This window comes from Pieris napi, chromosome 20, assembly GCF_905475465.1.
Source record: "Pieris napi chromosome 20, ilPieNapi1.2, whole genome shotgun sequence".
Taxonomy (NCBI): domain Eukaryota; kingdom Metazoa; phylum Arthropoda; class Insecta; order Lepidoptera; family Pieridae; genus Pieris; species Pieris napi.
The window spans coordinates 4140144-4164712 of record NC_062253.1 but is presented as its reverse complement, the minus strand read 5'-3'; the positions used below and the strand labels follow the sequence as shown (position 1 = coordinate 4164712).

Below are 24569 nucleotides of genomic sequence, written 5' to 3'. Positions count from 1 at the left end.
ATAATATCTTTATATAAAAAAACCGAAACGTATATTTAGGTCTAAATATATATCACCTGTTTTTTTTTAAATAATTTTATTAGGTTTACGCGATTGAGTGCTAAATAATAGTATAATTCATGTAATCATTTTAGTTTAATTTTTGACAGATGTTGACCAATTTTAGTCGTAACTGTATAACACCAAAATAAATGTCATGTGTGGTTTTAGTGACAATTAAGTATAATAAAAATAATATTTTTGTAAACAATTTTATTATACATTTAAGCTACAGTTTTTTTCCAATCATTATGTGATTCCTCGGCGAAATATTTGGATCAAACACTGCATGTATCTCGCAGTGAATACCTGAAACCAAAAAGATAGATTCTTTTTATATTTATATCATTGATATACAAAAACCCAAGATGCACAATCAACGTCTAAAAAACGTCCTCAAAAAATGAACGCAACATTCTACATTGTGCGCTCATTTCAAATAGTCTCGCGTGTAATAAGTGGAGTCGATGTTATTTATTTGTTTTTTTTTTATAAATAAATTTATGTACTTTTGAACTTTTTTGTGTAGTTTTTGACAAATATATTTACGCTATATAAAGTGTAGGTCAGGAGGTAGCCAATTTAAAAAAAAAATTTAATTTAAAGAAAAAACTTTTTAACCGGATTAAAGTTATGTATTATTATAAATTTACAACTATTTAACATCCAACACCTTTTGTCTTCAGTCACCGTGACCACGCACGCTGTAAAGAACCCGAAAAGTCGGATAAATTTAAAATTATGTTAAATAGTTGTAAATAAAAAAGTCATGTTCGACTCCACTCAATACCTTGTCCTACCGACCACGGTCGGTCGTAAAATTTTATTGCTTTATGTACGTATAAACTGCGTTGTAATAACAACTTTAAGCAATTCGCGTAAGGTTGATTTTGCAATAATATATGCTTGTAACATATACTGTTATAGACATACTGTTATAGAAAGGAACAGAAATAGTGTTTCGGGACACTTTCGAGCGTTACTTTTATTCGAGACGGTGCATCTTGGGTTTTTTGTATATCAATGATTTATATGCGTTAAGTTGTTTAATGGTCAGAATTGATAAAAGATTACATATTCAAACTAGACTATAAGTTATGCTTTAAAAAATTCTATAATTTCAATGTTTTTTTATTTCTATTTCTTTAGTTTTAAAATTCAATAAAAGAATGCGGAAAAATCCAATTGATTAAGAATTCAAAATCTTAAAGCATTCCGCGTCAATATAAAATTACAATGTCTCGTAACACAATTATTTTCAATGCATTCCAAAGTATAAATTTATTTAATAAATTACACGTATTGTGCCAATTGCGTTTTAGTATTTAGTTAATATCATGTATAGAATTGTGTGCAACATATGTATTATATGCAATGTATAATGTGTATTAAATTTTAATAAATGTTACGTATTAAAAAATAATTTCTTTTTTATCAAAATTTATCCCTGTTGCCTCATACAAGGTCTACTTACTCAGAATCTTAATAAGGGTATTACGCAACGAATTTTTGAAGTTATACTTCTTTAGGCGCGTTATGAAAAATTGATGAGAGTGAAATTTTACGATGCGCGCGCACCGTGACACAAAATTAACAGAATGAAGTTGCCCACGGAATATGCTACGGCATTGGACATAATTTAAAAACAACATTCGAATAATAATAGAATTTATGTTACACTTAATGTAAGAGAATAATAATAAATATTTATTTATTTAATTTTTCAAATGTAAACTGAACTTTATCGACTACAATGACTCCTTTTTTAGTCTTTGATTATTTAATTGTAATTAATTATTTGCATGCAATCAAAAACTATTTTTAATAATGCCAAAGAAGTATAACTTCTTACGCGCGTACATACGTACACGCAACCTTTTTTTCCTTTTGTACAACGTTACGATGCGGGGCCGGGATTGAATTACGCTCTATTGTTAATATTATTTTCGACATTCCAGTAGTTTAAACTTTTAGGTATAAAGAGTCACTCGGTGGTCACAAAACGTTTTATTATACTTGGGTACAGAAAAACGTTTACGACGCATGGGGGGGGGGTCAATAATCTCCAAAAATTGCGTGACGTAATACTTGAACGCTCCCTAAGGTCTTATTCAAAATTATTAACATGGTATAAGGTTTGATTTATTTTACAAATATGAATGTATGTATGTAAAAATATGTTTTTAAACCTCACCATGTTCAATCATGTAATAAAGTCGATCCAACAATATAAGTGTTTCAACGAGCGGTGCCAGAGCGAGACGCAACGTGTAGAGGACGACCACTCGCTTCCAGTGAATATGTGCGAGGTTGCCGTACCGCGCTGCGTTTAATGACTCCGCGGGCGGCAAGGATAGACGCTCCAATGCAATAGCGCAGTAACTAAAATGAAAATTATTTCTATGAAACTACAACTGTGATATACCTAGATGATATAGATATGTTACCGAAAAATTGTAAACACCGTTAGATTGTAATCTATCTCGCGAGATTAGATCATCAAAACAATCAATTTACATTCGACAACAAACAAATATGGTGGCGCGGGGTATATTCCGTTCAACCAATCAGCGCGCGAGGTGCGATCCGTCATCCGTGTCACAATTTGACGGTTTCACTTCGATAGATTACAATCTACGGAATAATAATACGTTAAATTGTAAGCAGTTCGTTGAGGTTCACAATCTTTCGACAGTTCACAATCTCGCGATAGATTACAATCTAACGGTGTTTACAATTTTACGGTGACATACATACTATATATTTTTAATTATAAACAAAAAATTTAAATTCATAACTTGAAAAGTCAGAGTCCTAGATGTCATGTTGATGTTTTTCATTTTGACAAGGTTTCTAAACATCAGCCTTATAGGGCATAGGCAGACACGAACAAATGATATAGTATACCTGTATTTTTATACATTTTTAAGGCGGGTCAATTGACAACGCAGCGCTATTATGGTGGCAGACGTGGTCCTTAATATTCCTTATCGTATAATGATCGCTATTATAAAAGTCTGCCATATGAGCAAATCATATACATAGATATTTTGCTCATCAGCAGCTCCCTACCTTCCTGGTCTACACCCAGTTAACCAACAAACAATGACTCTTTTTTTGAAGTTATACTTCTTTAGGCGCGTAATGAAAAATTGATGAGAGTGAAATTTTACGATGCGCGCGCACCGTGACACAAAATTAACAGAATGAAGTTGCCCACGGGAAGATGCTACGGCATTGGACATAATTTAAAAACAACATTCGAATAATAATAGAATTTATGTTACACTTAATGTAAGAGAATAATAATAAATATTTATTAATTTAATTTTTCAAATGTAAACTGAACTTTATTGACTATAATGACTCCTTTTCCAGTCTTTGATTATTTAATTGTAATTAATTATTTGCATGCAATCAAAAACTATTTTTAATAATGCCAAAGAAGTATAACTTCTTACGCGCGTACATAAGTACCCCCTTTTTTTTAAACTAAATCTAAACAATTTTTTTTCACGACAGTGGCTACTGGCTAGTATCATTAGATTCGCCTTACCTTTCAAATGCCATATTGTCTGTATGTTTGACACTTCTGATCGGAGAATGCTTCAACTTCGGATCGTAGTCAATCAACATGTTCTCTAGGGCCGCACGAAATGCGTGTACCTAAAACAAATTTATCTATTAGCATAAATAAAATCTCTTGACATAAATAGTATTCATTGGTATTTGATGTAAGATTTACTTTACTTTAGAGTTGGAATTACCCTGGAAACTACTACTAATTTCTTGCTAAAATTAACTGAAACTATATTGAAAGACAGTTGGCACAGAATATAAGTATAGAAGAATGAATAAAATGTCAAAAATGCTTGTAAACCACTACCACAGCATAACACATAAGTCATATAATCAAGAGGTTTGATAGGTTCTAGTATCTAGCTTATCTATACTAATATTATAAAGAGGAAAACTTTGTTTGTTTGTTTGTTTGATTGTAATGAATAGGCTCATAAACTACTGGACCGATTTTAAAAATTCTTTCACCATTCGAAAGCTACATTATCCACGAGTAATATAGGCTATATTTAATTTTGAACAAAAATAGGTTCCGTAAGATATTAGGGTTTTTCGGACACAAGGTGTAAAAAATTAACCAAAAAAGTTACTTATTTTGCGTACCCTGCCTAAACTATTAAAGATAGAACCATAAAATGTTCTAAGTAATTGTAGATCTTATAAATATCTACAAAAAAGTCCACGACACACTATACCTATCTATGTCGAGTAAGGCACAATAACCATGTTACATAAAACGAAGCCATCTGGTGGTGAAACGGAGTTCGCCGAGTTTGCTAGTCAAATATATAAAATTCTCGTGTCGCGGTGTTTGTAGTTAAACTCTTCCGAAACGGCTTGACCGATTCTCATGAAATTTTGTGTGCATATTGAGTATGCCTGAGAATCGAACATCTATTTTTCGTCCCCCTAAATGTTAAGGGTAGTCCAGTCCACCCCTAAATTATTCTTTTTTTATTTTTAGTTAAATTTATTTTTTTATGATACAGCATTAAATATATACAACCTAGGGGTTGTATGTATTTGAGGGGTGAAAATTAGGATTTTCACCCCTCTACGATCAACCCCTATTTTTTTATTATAAATGATATACATACATGGCAAAATGACGTTCGCCGGATCAGCTAGTAATATATAAAATTCTCGTGTCGCGGTGTTTGTAGTTAAACTTCTCCGAAATGGCTTGACCGATTCTCATGAAATTTTGTTTGCATATTGAGTATGTCTGAGAATCGGACAACATCTATTTTTCATCCCCCTAAATGTTAAGGGTAGTCCACCCCTAATTTTTTTTTTGATACAGCATTAAAAACACATACAACCCCTAATTTTCAGCTCTCTACGATCAACCCCTATTTTTTATTATAAAGGATATACATGTCAAAAGGACGTTTGCCAGGTCAGCTAGTATTTCATAATTATGAAATGGACTTTTATTAAAAATAATAAAAATACAAATAAATAAACACAAACCTTCAAGTGATTATAATCACCCTTGCAAAGCTTGTTAAAGTAGGCTTCATTTGCATGACAGGCTATTTCTCTCGCAGGATATGACAATCTATTATCATGCCTGCTAACAAACTGGCTCATCGGGTAACCTGTGTCACTTAACTTCATGTAACAACAACCAACAAGGCATATGAATTTTGCACTATCATATTGCACAAAATATTTGATTAACAGCGGCCCAAGATCCCCACAAGGATGTAACCCAATCAACCCATGATTGCTAATACTCGATGATATAGCGAGCTTTTCTAGTTGATCAGCAGTGGACAAGGTTTCATTACAGTGTATAGGCCTTGGTAAATGTTTTACTTTTTCTTCATCTAAATACTTTTTTGCTGTGTATTCCAGTTCTAAGTCCAACTTTCTGGAACATAACATATAACAAAAAAATATTTTTTGCCTTGAGGCAATGAAATAGTAACTGAAAGCTTTTAGAAAAGAGGTTTAATAGTAATTCTGTTATCTGAAACAAGAATGAATAAACAAATACAAGAAATTATTCCTATTATTTATTTAATATTATAAGGCAACAAGTCTACAAAAAGGTATAACATTAATTAAAGCTATACATACATACCAATACTGACCTAGCATCGTCAGTCAATTTGTATTGGCATTCAATTCCAACAGTTTGCAGGCCATAATTATAAGAGAGCATTCGTACTAGATGACCTAGACCAGAGCCAAAGTCAATGACTGAATTACAACTACTTTTTAAGGCTACATTGTGTACTACACTAGCCATTAAACTTATCTCATGTCTCTTCTTGAGCTTAACATGTTTAAGAAATAAATTTCTGAACTTTGAGTTATCAGATACAAAAGACACTTCATTTATATAAGTACCCTGCCTAGGTAAACATAAAAAATTCAAGGTTTTTAAGAGGGCAAGAAATGACAATGGAAGCATTTGGTTTGTTGGTACTCCCATTAAAATATGCCCAAGAGTTTTAAGATCAATATCATAAAAGCTGTCTTGCCAAGATCTGGGTAACATTCTCCAATGATTATCAACAAAGAAATCCTGAAACAATATTTTGCAGGTAATGTATAAAAACAGTTTACTTGGACATTGTGTTACAATATTAAAATAAGACATAATAAGAAGTTCCCATCCCAAAGATTATTTATTGGAAATAAGTATATAGTTACTATTATACCATACAAGAATATGTATTCAATATCATCTGAAGTATTTGGTATTAATACTTACCAGAACATATAAATCCAGCAGCCATCTATAACATTGTAGCACCTTTAAAGATGCAGTAATACCGGTCTTAACGGAATCTTCGTAAGAATTATTCATCTTTTTAAGATGTATCACAATTTTTAAAAATTTAAAAATAAATTTTAAGTAAGCAATTATAGGGATAATATATACTAAATTTGCATTAAAGTTGTAGATAACTAGATTCAAATATCGCTCACATATTATTAGTTTATTCACTTTTTAAATTTTGTAAGGTTAAAGGTATGAGCAAATATGTAAGCAAATTGTTGTCTCCAATAACCTGAACCACAAATTAAACACATTTCTCAGACTCAGAGTTAGAAACGATTTCGCTCATCGCTGTCGCATTGTTTTGATTTAGATAAGATAATTTATCAATTTAACCTAGTATTTTTTTTTTGGACTTTATGGCCTGGTATCTACCCCTTTAGGCCAGCTAAAAGATCACAGATCAAGGAAATGTTAATACGAAATGAGTACAGAATACATAGTTCAATAAGATTTTTCTTACAGGAATAAAGGTTTTTATATTTAATTGTATTATTATGATTATGTAATATTTTACTGCATATATGACGCTAACCGAAGCTGTTAATCGTCCAGAATTCAGTTTTAACAAGTCAAGAGTATTAGGATCTCTTTTAAAAGCACATTGGGCCCATAAGCATTTGGTTACTTTCATTGGACCATAGTGGTCATAGATTTTAGGTGATAGCGTCTCTAGATAAAGTCAATTGACATGATGAAATGTCATATAATGTAAATTTCCTGCGTAGATTTTTATACTGTATTTGATTTTGTCACTTTTGTTTACATTGTAAAATTTGTAATTTGTATTTAGATTTGAAATAAATAAATCCAAAAGAGAATGTAGTTAAATATTTTGAATATTAAGTTCCATATTTATTGTGAGGCACTAAAATTGTACTGAAGAATTCTAACCTAACCTTATATATAATGGTGAATATTCTTTTACTTCTTTCTTTAGAAATATAAAAAAAATCCTTATTTAATTTTGTTTGCATCACAACAGTCTTCAGCTTCACCGCCAACAGTACCTGGACGCCAGTCAGGTGGAGATGCTAAGAAGACACAACCACCATCTAGCATTGTTACTCGAAATGGTGCAAGAAAAGCTAAAATACAAACACGTGCCCGTACAGCCGCTACTTCGAAAGTATGTATAACATTTATTGTTACCAATGTAACAATTGTAATCATTTTATCAGAATTAACTACATTGAATTACTTTATGTACTACATATACAGCTAATATATACAAGTATGATGTAAGAATAATACACCTACACAAAATACAAATGCCTATATGATAAACTGTTATTTGTGTAGATATTATGACACTATAATTTGTATTATGCTCTATTCTTATTAAGAATATAAGTTTTATAATGGCTATTTAATTCTTTAATATATCTTCTATATTTTATATTTATAGGGCTATTATTAATAATAATCTAGGCATTTGTAAACCTTTGTAGTGCTATGAAATTAAATAAAATACTTTAGTACATAGTGGCATAAAATTTTAAAACCTCCTTTTGTAAAAGGTAGGGTACTCCAAGGCTTAATTTAGATTGTGTCAATTAATAAATAAAATAAAAATTACTGTGTGTACAGACTTGTTACATAATATATGATAATGAGATTATACCTACTTATTTGCATATTCCTTATCTTATTTGCAAATTAATAGTTGATATTGTGTTTGTCAGCCTTCAGCATCTGTTGTGGCAGCAAAGAGAAAAGCACAACTGAAGAAGAAAACAACGGTAGAGACAGTTTTGAGGGATCATTATCAAATTGTAAGTACTTTTGACTAAGTTTTGATTTATATTAATACAAAACAGCTTTCATTTTTGGATACTCTGATATATTTTCAAACATAGGCAACCATACTTTGACAGCATCACTATACAGGTTTCAAGTCCTATTTAGGGTATATCCCTCTGATTGTTTCTAATAAACTATGGAATATTCTGTAAAGGTATTCACTTGTTACATGGGTAAACGTGATTACAGGTGTTTGAGGTCCATTTTCTAATTCATATCACAAGTCTATACTCGTCTTGAATACTGTCATATATGTAAATTTCCATACGGAAAAGTGGTTTGACAGCTATTGAACTAGATTTAATTTTGATTAATATTCTAAAATATGACACTGAAGATTTTAGAATGCATTATTGGAGGTGTTTGGAAACTGCCTTGGCTATCGATTGTGAATCTGCTCTTACTTAATAATAGTATTCAATATTGTCCTAGTGACAATTACAACTATGCATCAGAACACTCTTTTTATTCATCAAATGATTTTATTTTATTTAGACAATGGATGCAAAGACCAAAGTAAAAGGTCCTACAGGTTTTGTTACTGAGCCACGCATGGTAGAACATAAGTGTTTGTGGGATGAGAACTATCCAGAAAATCCACTGCGACTCATAAGTGTCATTAATAGGTATGTAGAAAATGTTTATAGTTAATGTAACCACAAAAATTGTGTATAGTCCTGGCAGTTTAGTGTCACATACATTTGAATATACAGTGTAAACTCTATAAAACTACACTCAAGGGACCGTGCATAATTTGACGTTACAAAGAATTGTCGTTAAATAGAAAGAAGAAAAATCTGTATAAGAAGAAGAAAAAGTTTATTTCACACTAGTGATAGTAATGACATAAAAATGTATGTATGTCGTATGATGCCGACAGTTGAGTAAGTTGAGTTTATTATGTGATAGGACAATAAAGCGACAAAAGAACCTACAGAGTTCTGCAGTTTTAACTAATTTTGGCAACTTAAAAAGTACTTTTTATTATTTAATTGTCGTTATTGAAGGGGGGGGGGGTTATGCTATGTAGAGTGTGTCATTGTATGGAAGATAAGCTAAACCAACCAAAGCCGAGTGATTTCGGCGCTTTAGGGACTTTGTCGTTAAATCGAGGGACGTTACATGGAGTTTACACTGTATATGTTTTATTTTAAGGCTTCCTTGAATGTTTCTTAGATAACTAAGTACAATAAATTACAAATAAGTCATGGAAGTGGTTAATGTTCGTCTTTTGGTTTGTCATGTTCTTAATTATTGATGGTCTATTAATTATAAATCTATTTACATACTCAATTTGCGTTTATATCACTTAGTTTTTTTTAAAATTGTAAACTTTATTTAAAATTAACTGTTTATTTTCAGATGTCACGAGTTAAACTTAATAGAACAATGTACTGAAATAAGTCCCCGGGCTGCATCAAAAGAAGAAATTTTAAATTTACATGATGTATCTGTTTATTCTATGATGGAGAAAACTCACCGGAACAATGATGTTGAATATTTAGAGGATATATCGTCGTGTTATGACGCTGTTTACATACACCCAGTGAGTGCTATACTTGATAATAGAGATTATTTAATAATTACAATAATTTATTTTTAATAAAAAAAAAATATATTCTAATTTATGCCGATAACACTATACCGAAAATATGTATGAACCGTAAAACATTGCTTTTGTACATATATTTCTGTCACAGTAATGATAGACTTCTAATATATTTTTTCCTCTAGTGAATTCTTTATATTTTTATTAAAAGCACTTTTTAAATGCTTCTAATATGTTTTAGGTGTATGAATCTCATTGTTGATATAGATTATGCATAGATTAAACATTACAGAGTACTCACGAACTGGCTCTCATAGCAGCGGGTTCTACAATAAACCTGGTCGATCACTTAATAAAAGGGGATATACAGAATGGAGCAGCATTTGTTAGGCCTCCAGGACACCATGCTATGAAGGCGGAGCCTTGCGGCTATTGTATATACAACAATGTGGCACTTGCTGCTAAACATGCACTTCAACACGGACTTAGTAGGTAGGTGCAAATTTTATAATCAACTTTCAAATAACTACCCTCAAATTTGGCAAATTCTTATCCAATTACTCGCTATCATTAAAATAAATTTTATCGACTCAAGGCAATAATGCTATTGTACACAGTCTCCTAAGAAAGTTTATATATATTTTATTTAAATCTATATCAATACAAAACAAAAACAAAATAAATAATATTATTTAATGAATTGTTTCCAGAATACTTATAGTTGACTGGGATGTACATCATGGCCAAGCAACACAACAAATGTTTTATAACGATCCAAGGTTTGTTAACACATTTAGCTTTTATAGAACCGAGGGTAATCGGGAAGGAGACTTATCTGATGTTAAATGATACCGCCCGCCGCCCATGGACACAGTCAATGCCAAAGGCCGCGGGAGTAGGTTGCCGGCCTTTTAAGTATTCGTGTATGGCCTTTCTATCCATGGATCAAAAATAAATGTGTATTACTACCTTGATGTCATAAAACTTTAGACTTAATTAGACAATAAAAATAATCTATACCTACTTATAGATTATTTTTCGTCGTCGTCAACATAGCGTCAACATTTTTTTATCTAACAAAATTTTTGAACCGAGTTCCAAAATGCACTTAATTATACGATAATTTATTTCGGTACGGGGTATGAAGATCATATTAATTCAGTCAGGGGGCAAACGGGCAAGAATCTTACCAGAAGGACTTTTTTGAAGTCAGTAAATAATATTGGATTTTATTCGATCACTTTTATTTTATAACGTAATAAAGTTTCATCATCGGACGCCGAGGCAGAACACGAAATACCAGCAGTATCACCTCGACGTCCATCGTTCCACAACTGAGCAGTTTCTTAAGGCAGTTTTTGCCGCGCACCACCACTATGTGGAACCTGCTACCTACTGAAGTATTTCCGAACCAATTCGACATAGGATCACTCAAGAAAAGAGCGTACCTATTACTTAAAGGTCGGCAATGCACTTGCGAGCCCTCTGAAAATATGAGTATCTATGGGCGGCGGTATCACTTTACATCATATGAGCCTCCGTTTGCCCCCTGTTACATAAAAAGTGGAGAAGATAGAAGTTAAAAAATAATAAATTGATTTATGTTTTTTATTTAAATATCTATTTACAGGGTCGTATATTTCTCGATACATCGCTATGAGCACGGATCGTTTTGGCCCAATTTGCGTCAATCCAATTTCGACTACATCGGCGAAGGAAAGGGGGAGGGTTTTAACTTCAATGTTCCCCTGAATCAAATTGGGATGAAAGATGCCGACTACCTTGCTATATGGTACCAGTTACTCCTACCGATGGCTTTTGAGGTATACAATTTATAAAATGCTCCGATAAATTTGTTCCTATACAAATTTTTATCATTTATTTTGTGTCATTTCTGTTTTTTTGTAACATTTGTATGCTTCTAATGATTGTAATATTTAAAAAGTCCTGGATGTTTCTTTATAAACATTTGATTATAACGTACTCGATTTTTGGTCTTCGATGTGCTGGTTTCCTGACAATGTTTTCTTTTATATCAGCAACTAATATGCGTAGAAAAACGAACTTAAAATAAAAAAAAAAATAAAAAAAAACTTATATTTAGACCTAGAAGAAAAAAGGTGTATCTTATATTAAGGAATATACTCCAAAGAGACCTTTCACCGAGTCGTTTTAGAAACCTTGTTGTGTTACTTATTGGCTATTATTTTCTTTATTTCTACGTAATTATGTAATTATATTGTATATTCGCGGATGCTTAGCAGATCCATGGGACTTCTTCAACACAAAGATTCCCCTCGGGAGTTATGTGCTGCGATATTGCGGGCGATTGTGAGGAAGTTGTATGGATCTGGTAGCGCTGCGCCTTATTAAGTTATAGTCATTTTCACACGTGTATATAATATCTATAAAATTGGGCATATAGAAAGATCCACTATGAGATTAAAGGGATTCTAACGACCAAGAGTAGTGTTGGCCTAGTGGCTTCAGCGTGCGACTCTCATACCTGAGGTCGTAGGTTCGATCCCCGGCTGTGCACCAATGGACTTTCTTTCTATGTGCGCATTTAACATTTGCTCGAACGGTGAAGGAAAACATCGTGAGGAAACCGACATGTCTTAGACTCAAAAAGTTGACGGCGTGTGCACTGGAGGCTGATCACCTACTTTCCTGTATTAGATTTAAAAAATGATCATGAAACAGATTCAGAAATCTGAGGCCAAGACCTAAAGAGGTTATAGCGCCACTGATTTATTTATTATTTAACGACCTCGGGTATGACAGTAGCACCTTTAAGCTTAAATAGAATAATTCTGTGCCCAGTATTTTTCAGTTTCATTTTAATATAAAATAAATGTGTTATCATCAGTACCAACCGGAGCTGATCCTGATATCGGCGGGTTACGACGCAGCGATCGGATGTCCGGAGGTACTGTCTCTCTCACACATTATTAGTCCATATCTCCGTCTCTTTCAGTTCTCCCCACAACTCGTGCTCGTATCAGCCGGGTATGACGCCGCCGTTGGGGATAATAAAGTACGTTTTGACATTGACAGTTGACACCTTAGATAGATCTTGTTAAATCATACAGCTGTATAGTATTTAAGGAAATGATTATCAAGAGTTTCGCTAATGAGGTAAACTAAAACTAGAAAAAAAGACTTAATTAAAGTTAATTTTTAACCGACTTCAAAAACTGAAGGAGATTATTAATAAGATTTTTTTAAACTTTAATATAAATAATATGTTAACCATTAATATTTTTTATTTTTATATTTATATGTTTATTTTAAGGTTATTTTTACTTATTGAAAAAACGATTTAAAAAAATATTACAGGGCGAGATGCTGATAACACCAGCGTGTTATGCGACATTGACGCATTTGCTCATGGGCGTATGTTCCCGAATTGGAGTCGTGTTAGAAGGAGGGTATTGCCCTACGTCCTTAGCGGAAGGAGCTGCCTTAACTTTACGAACGCTGCTAGGTCACCCGCCTCCCATGGGCGAAGCTCTTACTGAGCCCACGGACTCGTGAGTATAATTTTAAAAAAAATTGGAAAATCCAAAAGTGCACGCCTCATAGCGGTCATTCATATTTAAAAAAAAAATCTAAAACAAAATAACAAAAAAAAATAAAAAATGAAAATGAATGATTGAAAAAAAAATACAGTAATATAATAAAAAAATATATAGTGGCACCATAACTCTAAGGTGAGGAAAAAAATATACTAAAATAAATGTATATACATATAGAGATACAAAAATAGACAGTCGTAGGTATTTTAGTTTTTTACAAATTATAATTGAACGACAGTACTTAGAACGCTAATATTAACTAGGAATCAGCCCAGGGTATAACTTTATATAATAAGAAAAAAAGTATTCTGGCACGATAAATTTTTCGACCAATTTCTCTGCCACATACATGGATCTATAAACACAGACTGACGGACGTCCAAGAATGATTGATTTTAATGTTATTATTTACTATGTTAAACAAAATAATTGTTCATAAAAAATACCATATGTGCTTGATAGATTATTTAACTCGATTTTAGTGCACTCATATTATCCTGTAAGTGTTATATTAGTGAGAAAAAAAGCTATTCAAGTTTCGAAAGACTGGGTTTTTTGACATGTCGAGAGTAGAGCACTGCCTCACGCTCCGCTAATGAGGCGTGCAACAATCTCTGTTCTTGGCTTCAAATTTCTGTATAGATTTATTGGGTAATTAATCTTCTGTGACACATGCTGTCGACTATAGCGTCTTAAGGTATGCTCAAATTCGAGCGAGTGAGTGCACCTAAGTAAGAAAAGTGAAAACTTACAGCCGTGATTTGAACATACGACCTCAAGGTAGAGAGAATTGCACACTAAAGTTCTACCTGTATCCTAGTTGACCTATCTGGGGCAAAAAAGCGACAGAGCCGTACCATCCTTTTCTCGAAACAGTTCGGGCCATTTTCGACCGCCTTTAATTTCGTTATGGATAAAATTAGAAGCCTGAATATCCGTTACGAATCAGGGATTTTATATTTAGTCAAATTACTTAGTTTTTGTCACTTACTGATTGACCGATCATCAAAGCTTGGCACTTCTAGCAGACATAGATGCTTCAATTTTAGAAAAAAAATGGTATTTAGCGTATAAATCAAGGGAAAACTGTTTTGCGATTTCAGTTAGGCTTTCTAGGTACTCCAACTGCATAAATAACTTTTAATTATGCAGTAAATAAATCAATGTCGATAAAGCTGATGTATTTTTTAAAACCTCAAAGTTTTGTAACATTGATATGATCGCTATAAGATGTTGTTTGGTTAGCTAATTTCGTAACAAGTTAAGTCAGAAGGTCCCTTAATTAGGGACTGAATAAAATAATTGACGTGGTATTACATATATCACAACTTACGGTAGAAGAACTGAGTTGTCAGAGTTTTTACACATTATGTTTTGATGGCATAATGTTTACAGTTAATCTTGTATATACAGTTAAATTTATTAAAGGTTAATAATATAATTTACACGTATAATACAACTTTGTCAAAGTTTTATTTCAAGTTGCCTATTAATATAGGCATAATAAAGCAGTCTTATCTTACGAAAAAATTAGAATTTCAACGCGCAAAGTACGTCTCCCGTGTCAAACTCTGTTTTTTTACATCTGGAAGTCATACTTAGCAGTCTAGACTCTGAATTTGAGGGTTAGAGTTGTGTTTTCAAGGCCGACAAAGAACTTGCGAGCTCTCTCTTCGTCTCTCCGTCTGCTTCCTATTCTATAAAAAAAAGTAAATAATGTTGGCAATGTTGACTTTCTAAGGCGAAAATTTGTGGGAAAAAGTGTGACTATAGTTACTAAAATTTTTCAGAATTCAAGAATCCATCTTAAACTGTATTTATGCGCACAAAAATCATTGGAAGTGTTTCTACCAACCCACATATAGCATGTACTCGGATGTAAAGAACGTCTGCGACGTTGATAAAGACAAACATACTGTTATAGTGAAGTGGGAGGGAGACGAAACCAGACCGGATAAATATCCAACAAGAAATTGTTATCCCTTACAAAGTATTGAAACAAAAAGGAATATTGCAGATAGATTAAGACAGTTGCAGTTAGGTAAGTTTATAAGTCTTTGATAAGTTTTGGTTTTCTGATTTTTTTTTTTAAATTCGAGGTTTTGTTTTGAGATTGTTATTGTAATGTGTGTTCATAAATAGATACCAGATATAAAATAAATAAAACGAGTGAATGCTATCCTAAATAAATACTACCAAGAAACTGACTTAAATCAGTTCAAATAATGCACCACTAGATGGTGCTGACGGACTTATAAAACGCGCTATCGTTGTTATTTTTATATAGCGGAAACTACACAGAGCGTTACTTCCGTCAGAAAAAATCTGAGTTACTCCCTAGTCACGCCTAAAGAAGTTTGACTTCAATAAAAATGTGTTTATTCATTTTAAGTACATATGAAAAAAATAAAATATGTTTATTATGGAACATAAGATACAGGTATCACTTATTGTTATTCCACCAAGAAAATATATAAAAGATAAGTTTTGAGTGGATTTTTTTATTTCAGCAACTGATTTAACGCTGCCCGAGTATCCAGTGTGCTACATTTATGATGAGGCCATGCTGAAACATAAAAATATTTGTGAACCGTAAGTATCAATTAAATTAATAAGCTTCACAAAAAAGTTGCTAGCTACGTAAAAAAGTAAAAACATTTTTTTATAATCTCATTCGGTAATATTTTTAATTGTATAATGAAATACAGACTTTTATTGGCATATTTTATTTAAATACATCTTTAAGAAAATTTAAAAATTAAATTACCTAATAAAACAATGCTTTAAAATATTTTTTTAATTATTAAAGTATAGTCCTTTTTATGAAAGAAGTCCCCCAGACGCGGCGCTGCAATCGCATGCCGTAATGTTGCCATTTATGAGTAAAAAATTTACCTATTTTATTTACATCTAGCAGATGTAATTTATCAAATAATATTATTTTCTGCATACTTCGATGAAACAATATTTCTATTATGTAAAAAGTATATTTTTATTTACTTATATTAGCGGTGTTCTACCTACTTACAGGGAAAATATGAGAAAATAGGGTAAAGAAAAGCAATACAATTTTTTATTCAGAGTTTTATTGCATAATTGATGGGTTACAATTTTTTTCGAAGTACATGCCGCTGTTGTTACAATACCTTCGTTTGTAATTCTTGTTACAGTTTTCTCTGACACACCTGCAATTAAATTATGAATAATTTAAAATAATAATAACTTTAAGTTTATAATGCTTATGTAATATGTAATATTATATGTTTTAATTACAGTTACCTAGTTTCATCACGTTATGTATTTGTTAAATTTTGTCGCAAAGACGAATTTATATCATAAAAGTACCATGAATACAGCAAAAAATTATTAAATGGCAACTCTAAAAAGTGCCCGTTATGGCGGCAACTCTCTTCCGAACATTGTTTAGTGGTATTAAAACACATTGATTCTTATGTTCTGCTTCACAGAACTCTTTCACCTTTAATATCATTTCTCGAGCCGAACTTTTTACAACTTTTGGCATTGTAATCAATCTTTAAAATGCACTAAGCTAGTTAAAAAGTCACAAAAATCTACCACAACAAACGAACTTGATAACATCGACGAATGACAACATTGCCGACCTGTCAAATTTAGTTCCAAAAATCACCGCGGGACTTCTTTCATGAAAAGCACTATACAATGTGTTCCGACCAAGGAGGTTTCAATTCAATTTACGTGCACATAATCTGTGGTGAGCGAGCTGGTTCCGAGCCAATAGACCAATAACAGACTTTCCATTTTGGTGCTATTTCGTACATATGAATTTGAGTAATATTTTGTTGGATAAAACTTTAGTAGCAAAAGTGTCAAGCAACACCGACGATATCGATGAAAATTTAACTCAACGAATAGTCTTTTGCTTAAAAATTAAGAAAAGCGTACGACAAATGTTACCAAACTTTATGACTTGGAAACCTATAGCCATGAGATTAAATAAACTAGTGTATGCAACTGCATATAATTAGGTATTACAACACTCGTGTAATCTTATTTTGAAACGAGCCGCAATTCATTCACTAACAAGCTTAAATAACTTCTTCTCAACCTGTCCTATGTTGAAACGGAAAGTATTCTTCTTGTGCAACAGTAATTTAATTATAGAATTGTAAGTGTTATGTAGAATTTATTATGTCAATTACTGTAATATGTCAAATGGAAGAGACTAGCTGCCCATGACACAGGGAATCCTAGTGTGAGGGCTAGTGTGCTTTCTCTATTAACTATACATCCTTTTTTATTACGTGTAATAAAGATTCATATATTTGTACGAGCCAAGGATGTACATTTTGCTCATTAAGGCTTTCTTAGTTTTATAAGCGTGGCGATTTCCTAAATCGTCGTAGTTACGCCCCGAGAGTATAGCCAACTGTGTATGTTCAACTGTTACATTGCATTCATTCGTTACAAAGCAATTAACATTTCATTATTTCGCTTTATTCTATTGACGTACGCGAGTGGTTAATATAGAGTAAAACTAAAATCCTCTAATTATATACAGGAACCGTACAATTTTCTTTTTTTATAAAAAACATGAACCTCAAATACCTATCAATTTTATTTTCAAATTCAATAAAGTTTGGACTGTTTCCTAAGTTGAAATATACCCCAAATGCTGTTGAGTTTCAGAGAAACTTGTTTTCAAACACATACACTTTCAGAAATAATCTTTATACTATAGTTTCCCTTTCCTTCTTCTTTTAGGGGTCACGTGGAATGTCCCCAACGAATAATGCGTGTCCACGAGCGACATATGGACTTTGGTCTTATAGATCGCGTGCACTTGCTAACAGCGAGATGTGCCACCGATGAAGACATACTCGCAGTGCATTCGGAGAAACATCTTACCAGGTATTGACTATGGGTCAAGTCAAATTTACTAGTTTTTTGACACTAAGCACATAGTAGTAAAACGCTAAGTCTCGACTCTGATTCTTGAAACTCTGGTGAGGCTATTAACGTATGCGTTTTAAGGCCGGCGACGCACTCGCTCTGGCATTGGGCGTCCATGGGTGGCGATATCACCTTCACATTAGGTGATCCTCCTGCCCGTGTGTTTTATAAAAAGCATATTTGAAATATTAAATAAGTTTTTACTTTAACTTTGTATGAAAGCAAAGTTAAGTTAGAATTTATAAGATTGTTGGTCGGAAACTATGGCCCGTATTCTTCTATACATTTTTTCTGTATAAAGTTTCATATTTGACAGAAATCTCAAGAGTTTGTGTCTTTAGATACGAATTGTTCTAGTTACCCATAACACAGGGTTCGGGGACTAGCGTTAGATCTGTCATGAATAAAGTTTTTATTTATTTTTGAAGTTATACCTTCTTTAGGCGCGTCATGAAAAATTGATGAGAGTGAAATTTTACGATGCGCGCGCACCGCGACACTATTAACAGAATGAAGTTGCCCACGGAAGATGCTACGGCATTGGACATAATTTAAAAACAACATTCGAATAATAATAGAATTTATGTTACACTTAATGTAAGAGAATAATAATAAATATTTATTTATTTAATTTTTCAAATGTAAACTGAACTTTATTGACTATAATGACTCCTTTTCCAGTCTTTGATTATTTAATTTATTTGCATGCAATCAAAAACTATTTTTAATAATGCCAAAGAAGTATAACTTCTTACGCGCATACATAAGTACACGCACCCTTTTTTTATGTGTGTGTATGAATTTTGATTGGTATAAAACATTATTTAGATTAAAAGACTTGTCATCGATGAAGCTTCGAGAGCTCCACAATACAAAGGACACATACGATTCCGTGTATTTCCATCCTGACTCGCTAGAGAGCGCTACTACGGCAGCCGGATGTGTTTTGCAGGTATTGATTTATAATAATGTTATAGACTATAGAGGAAAGATATGATGTTTTTTGTTTGAATTAAATAGGCTCCAATACTTGAAAAATTCTTTCACCAGTAGAATCATATTTAATACCAATAGAGTATAGATATTTTTTTTATAAACTGTCTACACAAACATCATTAACATTACAATCTACCCTAACTTAAGATATAAGTAATTTAAGTCTAATCTCATTCAAAATGAGATTAATCATAAGAAAGTGTCTAATACTGCTTACAGTCTCTATTAGGAGGAATACACTCTGTTCTTGTGTACTATTTGCTAGGCTACAGAATTATTAAAAAAGTCAGCTATGAAAACTTCGATAATGTAACCCAAGGTGGGATAAAAATATCAATAACAATACCTGTATCGCCTAAAGTCTAAACTATTGACAATAGATCAAAGTGATGATGACATTAATATCTACAATAAAGTCTAACATACTATATGTCTAACTAATTAAATTAACATTATAATATTAGTTGAGATTTTCTAATATCTTTCGGAGCACTTTTCATATATTCTTTTGCATATAAAAGCTCTTATCAAAGCTATTTTTACAGTTTTTTTTCTTACTTATTCCCATTCCATGTTAATAGGAAGTATGTATTGAAAAGAACTGAGATAGTAATAAAATTCTATTTCCAGCCTGTAGTACAATTATATTAATTCCTAGTAATAATCTCCGAGTATTTCTTATCAACAGATGGTTGACTCGGTACTATCCGGGCAAGCCGGATCCGGAGTATGCGTGGTCCGTCCACCCGGGCATCATGCGGATAAAAGCACACCCTGTGGCTTCTGTCTCATCAACAATGTGGCCATCGCAGCACAATACGCCTTAAAACGCGTAAAACGAGTGTTAATACTGGATTGGGACGTACATCATGGGAATGGGACGCAGAGTATTACGTTGGACAACGAGCAGGTTAATTCTAACTTTATTTGCTGGTTCATTTATTTATGCTTTATTACCTTAAACAAAAACATATATATAAAATAAAAAACCAGGTTACAAAAATTTTATAAGGCAACGGGCGTATATACATCTAAATGAATTGTTGAATCAATCTAGTTAACTTTTCGACTCGCTTTTGTTATAATATAAATAAATAGGTGGCGCTACAAGCTTTTTATGTGTGGGCCTCAGATTTTTATATCTGTTTTATGATCATTTGTCAATCTAATGGGCAAGTAGGTAGGCCTCCTGTGCCTGACACACGCCGTCGACTTTTTGGGTCTAAGGCAAGCCAAGCCGGCTACCTACCGATGTTTTGCTTTACCGTTCGAGCGAATGTTAATGCGCACATAGAAAAAAAGTCCATTGATGCACAGCCGGGGATCGAACCGACGACCTCAGGGAAGAGAGTCGCACGCTGAAGCCATTATCGTAACATTTTAACAAATTACTGAATTTATAATTAAACCCATTTTTTTCTTATGAATAACTGTTTATAAATTTAGTTAAAGTTTAACCTCACCAGATAAACCATCAGGTTAATGAATAGCCAAAATATTTCAGATCCTATACGTATCCCTACATCGCTACGACAATGGCACGTTCTTCCCGCAATCACGCGATGCTGACCATACAGTGGTTGGAACTGGGAAAGGCGAAGGATTCAACGTTAATATTCCCTGGAATAAGGTAGGATTTTCAAAATAGAGCTTAACAAAATTTTTTTTTTTTATTTAATAGGGGGGAAATCGAGCTTGCGGGACGACCAAAAAGGGCAGTCTACGCAGCCCATAGACACCCATTTTTAGTGGGTGCGTTGCCGGCCTTTGACGCCTCCCATAAAGGCCACATTTGGAGGTCGTATCTCTGAGGGAAACCCCCCCCCCCCCCGGGAGTCGATATTTAAGCTTCAGCTTTTAAATTTACGTGTTATAGTATATCGTATTCATTTATATACATGTTGCAGATTCAACGCGATTAATTATTACAAAATTGGTATCACTACCGTCGTCTGACATTATTACTTTATATTTAAACACAGTCAGTGCAAGCACATTGAAAGAATTCAATGGAATATACGTTATAAAACTAATTTATTAATTTTTTTTTACAAACAAATAGCTATAATTTTTTGTATGAAGCTTGAGCGGCGTTCCGTGGGTGTTAGTTATACTCAACGGAAACATGTGTAGAGATAGATATCGTGACAAAAATCACACACATCTATGGAATAGAATAATACTATTCAATACAGAATTTTCGTATAATTCGATATCGAATTTTCAATTTTTGTTGCCTAGCGAGGCGAGCGTACTCATAATCTATGCTAACAACAATATATTTTTCTCTTATAATTTCGATCAATAAATTATATAGTATCAATATAGAATGTTTATTTAATTAATAATTATAAAAGCAATTCCAATTTTTTTCCTTTATATAAACGTGAAAATATTCAGTTGTTTACGCGTTATACTAATTCAATATATATTTATAATTATTTATTTAACCAGAATTCTATATAACGTTTAGGAGTATTTAAAAATAACGCCAAAAAGGATTACACTATATGGGTATATAATAACAAATACAATAACCATATACATTATTGAACTTTTTAAAAATATAATTTCGCGTAGAAATATAATTTTGGTAGATTTTCTTGCTTCTGTTTCTTATGTAATACATTTGTATTTAATAGCGCGGTATGGGAGACGCAGAATACATAGCGGCGTTCACGCAAGTTGTAATGCCGATAGCGAGAGAGTACCATCCCGATCTTGTTCTGGTATCAGCCGGCTTTGATGCCTGTTTTGGAGATCCAATCGGAGGTATTTTTTTATTATAATTTACACGCGAATTTTTTCTCAAACTTGAAAGTATATATTTCCTAAAGCCTTATTATATATACATAGTATCAAAATAAATAAACTACAGTAATTCATATTGATACCACATTACATTAATAACAAATTACATTCACTATAAAAAAAGTAGCTTATATCTTTGTATGTATGTAATGTACTTTATATAAGTTTAAAAAAAAACAAGATTTTAATACGTTTTGTAATACATAATTTCTACTTTCAGGTTGCAAAGTATCACCAGAATGCTACGGAGTGATGACTCACATGCTCAGAAGTCTAGCTGGTGGCCGTGTCATACTTTGTCTGGAAGGTGGTTATAACATAACCAGTATCTCGTATGCTATGGCTATGTGTACCAAAGCTCTTCTAGGCGACCCAATTTACACACATTACGACCCAAACGCAAGTTGCAACTATTCAGCTATTGAATCAATAAACGACGTGATCAAAGTACACAAAAAGTATTGGAAAAACCTAAAGTTTCAACTGGCTTTACCAATCGAAAATGTTCTAGACAATGTCTCACCGAAATCGACGTTAGAAGATGGACTAGCCAATTTAACTATAGGTTGCACTGACGGCATACACTGCGGTACGGATGATGAAGGCGAGGGTACTTCAAAAAATACAGATTCCGGCTCGAAGGACCAGAGTCCAGAAACTGATAGTTCCAAACCTAAGACGCTAGTAGATTTTTTATCGGATAATATGCAAGCTATAGTTGATGGAGAAATGTTTGCTGTAGTACCTTTACCGGGATGTCCTCATTTGGATTCATTGTACGCAATACCGAGCGATGTGAAGTTTCAACAAGGCGTTAAATGTACTGACTGTGATCATACTATTGAAAATTGGGTCTGCCTTCATTGCTATATTGTAAGTAATACTTTGTTATTTAAAACTACTATGTAACAATTATATTCCTTAATGTTTTTAAGAGAAATGTTAATGGGGCCCAAACAAAACTCATTTTGGTTTATTTCACTGATTCCTTAATAGAAAATTATCGCAACTAATCGCTGTTGTTATATTGCAACACACTAATACAAGTGATGTTTCTGTTACAGACGGCCTGCGGTCGACATATAAACGGCCATATGGCAGCGCACTATTCTACCACGCATCATCCTCTATCTCTTTCTCTCGCTGACCTCTCCGTATGGTGCTATCCCTGTGATGCATATGTTGACAATCCATTGCTCTTTGACGCCAAGAATAATGCGCACAAATGCAAATTCGGTGAAGAAATGCCCTGGTGCTATAAAGACGGTATCCATATGGCATAAAATTGGTCCTTCGGGCCGGGTAACGATTTTTGTGTTAATTCCTTTCAGGTTGTTAAAATGTTATTAACATAACACTTATTTTTAAAATTAGGTAATTCATATGTAGACAATTTTCTTTATATTTTTTTATATTATAGTTTTATCTGTTTATCAAAATATTCTACACATTCATAACTTAATAATTTTTTAGATAAGTCAAGTGAAAATCTGGTTTTATATTTAATGGAGTCAATAGTGTTTTAACCTACATTGTCTGATTTGCATTTTAGATTATGGTCTTTCTTGGTGTGATTGCCTATTGGTTATTAATTATAAATTCTGTGTTACTACATGTTTTTTAATCTAACTTTTATATATATTTATATACTTTTAAGTACATATCGACAATAAAACATAAATTTGTAACTTTAACAATAACTCATTAATTTGTGTAGGGACTCTTATTCCAAAATAGTTCATTAGGCAATAAAATCAACTTAATGCATGCGTAACTTGTTGACCTTTGTTTAAAAAGTTAGTACAATAACATCATGTAATAGTTGTGATTTGATCTGCATTTAAAAAAACCTAACATACTGTGATTATGGTCAACTAGTATTATTTGTTGTAAATAATGTTTTAATTTATTTAATCATTTAATAATAGCCACAAACATAGTGTATAATGATGCCAATTCTCATGTAAACAAAGAAGATTTAAATATAGTAACAATAATCAAACAATTGTAAGTAATTTAGAAATTTGTTGAATGTTAAAATAGTTGTACATGCGAATTAGCACCGCTTTGGCGCCTAACTGAAATATGCACGTTATAATAACTTTGCTATTTACAAATCATTAGGCCCATATTCCATAAAAGAAACTAAAGATGTCAAAAAATATTTGACTTTAAGTACTTAAGAACATGATCTTGGTTACGAACAGGAATACGGGCCTGGTATTGTTTAATAAACGTTTTACCTTACATAATGTAAAGTTGCACTTGTAGTATTTGTGCCAAATTGCTTAATATTTATACTAATAAAGCATATCAAGTTATATGTCCTCTTTTATTCTCCAAGAGCCCGTCTTGAATAAATTATGATCGAGCCGCTACAACTGACAGTAATATTTCTGAATCATCCAGATAAACAAACTAACAAGCATTGATTTTTTTTGTATTTAAAACGAATGTTGCTAAAATGTCTTCACTTTTTATGCAAAAC

At 32.6% G+C, this 24569-nt stretch overlaps 2 protein-coding genes across 4 annotated transcripts; one reads left to right on the top strand and one right to left on the bottom strand.

The window, feature by feature from the left end:
• Nucleotides 1–90: 90 nt before the first annotated feature.
• Nucleotides 91–6529, bottom strand: LOC125059960 (methyltransferase-like protein 25B). Of its 2 annotated transcripts, none has more exons than XM_047664680.1 (6): nucleotides 6344–6529; nucleotides 5718–6154; nucleotides 5092–5494; nucleotides 3596–3705; nucleotides 2234–2421; nucleotides 91–348 (listed from the first exon to the last, which is right to left on the bottom strand). In XM_047664680.1, the coding sequence occupies exons 1-6, from the start codon at nucleotides 6437–6439 to the stop codon at nucleotides 269–271; spliced, it is 1314 nt and encodes a 437-aa protein (XP_047520636.1). In that variant the 5' UTR covers nucleotides 6440–6529; the 3' UTR covers nucleotides 91–268. The 2 variants fall into 2 exon arrangements, with proteins under 2 accessions (XP_047520636.1, XP_047520637.1); XM_047664681.1 differs by having other exon boundaries at nucleotides 5718–5802; nucleotides 6344–6507.
• Nucleotides 6530–7159: 630 nt separating this feature from the next.
• LOC125059937 (histone deacetylase 6) lies at nucleotides 7160–23693 on the top strand. 2 transcript variants are annotated; one of them, XM_047664642.1, is made up of 19 exons: nucleotides 7160–7324; nucleotides 7398–7541; nucleotides 8098–8187; nucleotides 8711–8841; nucleotides 9578–9761; nucleotides 10057–10256; nucleotides 10475–10543; nucleotides 11395–11587; nucleotides 12742–12801; nucleotides 13104–13297; nucleotides 15133–15383; nucleotides 15853–15934; nucleotides 18086–18232; nucleotides 19103–19226; nucleotides 19959–20180; nucleotides 20775–20900; nucleotides 21913–22042; nucleotides 22302–22954; nucleotides 23146–23693. In XM_047664642.1, exons 1-19 carry the CDS (start codon nucleotides 7322–7324, stop codon nucleotides 23362–23364), a joined length of 3222 nt encoding a protein of 1073 aa, XP_047520598.1. In that variant the 5' UTR covers nucleotides 7160–7321; the 3' UTR covers nucleotides 23365–23693. The 2 variants fall into 2 exon arrangements, with proteins under 2 accessions (XP_047520598.1, XP_047520597.1); XM_047664641.1 differs by lacking the exon at nucleotides 12742–12801 and adding an exon at nucleotides 12634–12693.
• The last annotated feature ends 876 nt before the right edge of the window (nucleotides 23694–24569 follow it).

Excerpts from the sequence above, each read along its gene's own strand:
- LOC125059960 (XM_047664680.1), bottom strand. The coding sequence starts at position 6,439 with ATGAATAATTCTTACGAAGATTCCGTTAAGACCGGTATTACTGCATCT. Across the intron at positions 5,495-5,717 it reads AAATTGACTGACGATGCTAG|AAAGTTGGACTTAGAACTGG; the intron begins GTCAGTATTGGT and ends GTTATGTTCCAG. Across the intron at positions 349-2,233 it reads TTATTACATGATTGAACATG|GTATTCACTGCGAGATACAT; the intron begins GTGAGGTTTAAA and ends TTTTGGTTTCAG.
- LOC125059937 (XM_047664642.1), top strand. Across the intron at positions 12,802-13,103 it reads CCGCCGTTGGGGATAATAAA|GGCGAGATGCTGATAACACC; the intron begins GTACGTTTTGAC and ends AAAATATTACAG. Across the intron at positions 20,901-21,912 it reads TTAATATTCCCTGGAATAAG|CGCGGTATGGGAGACGCAGA; the intron begins GTAGGATTTTCA and ends TGTATTTAATAG.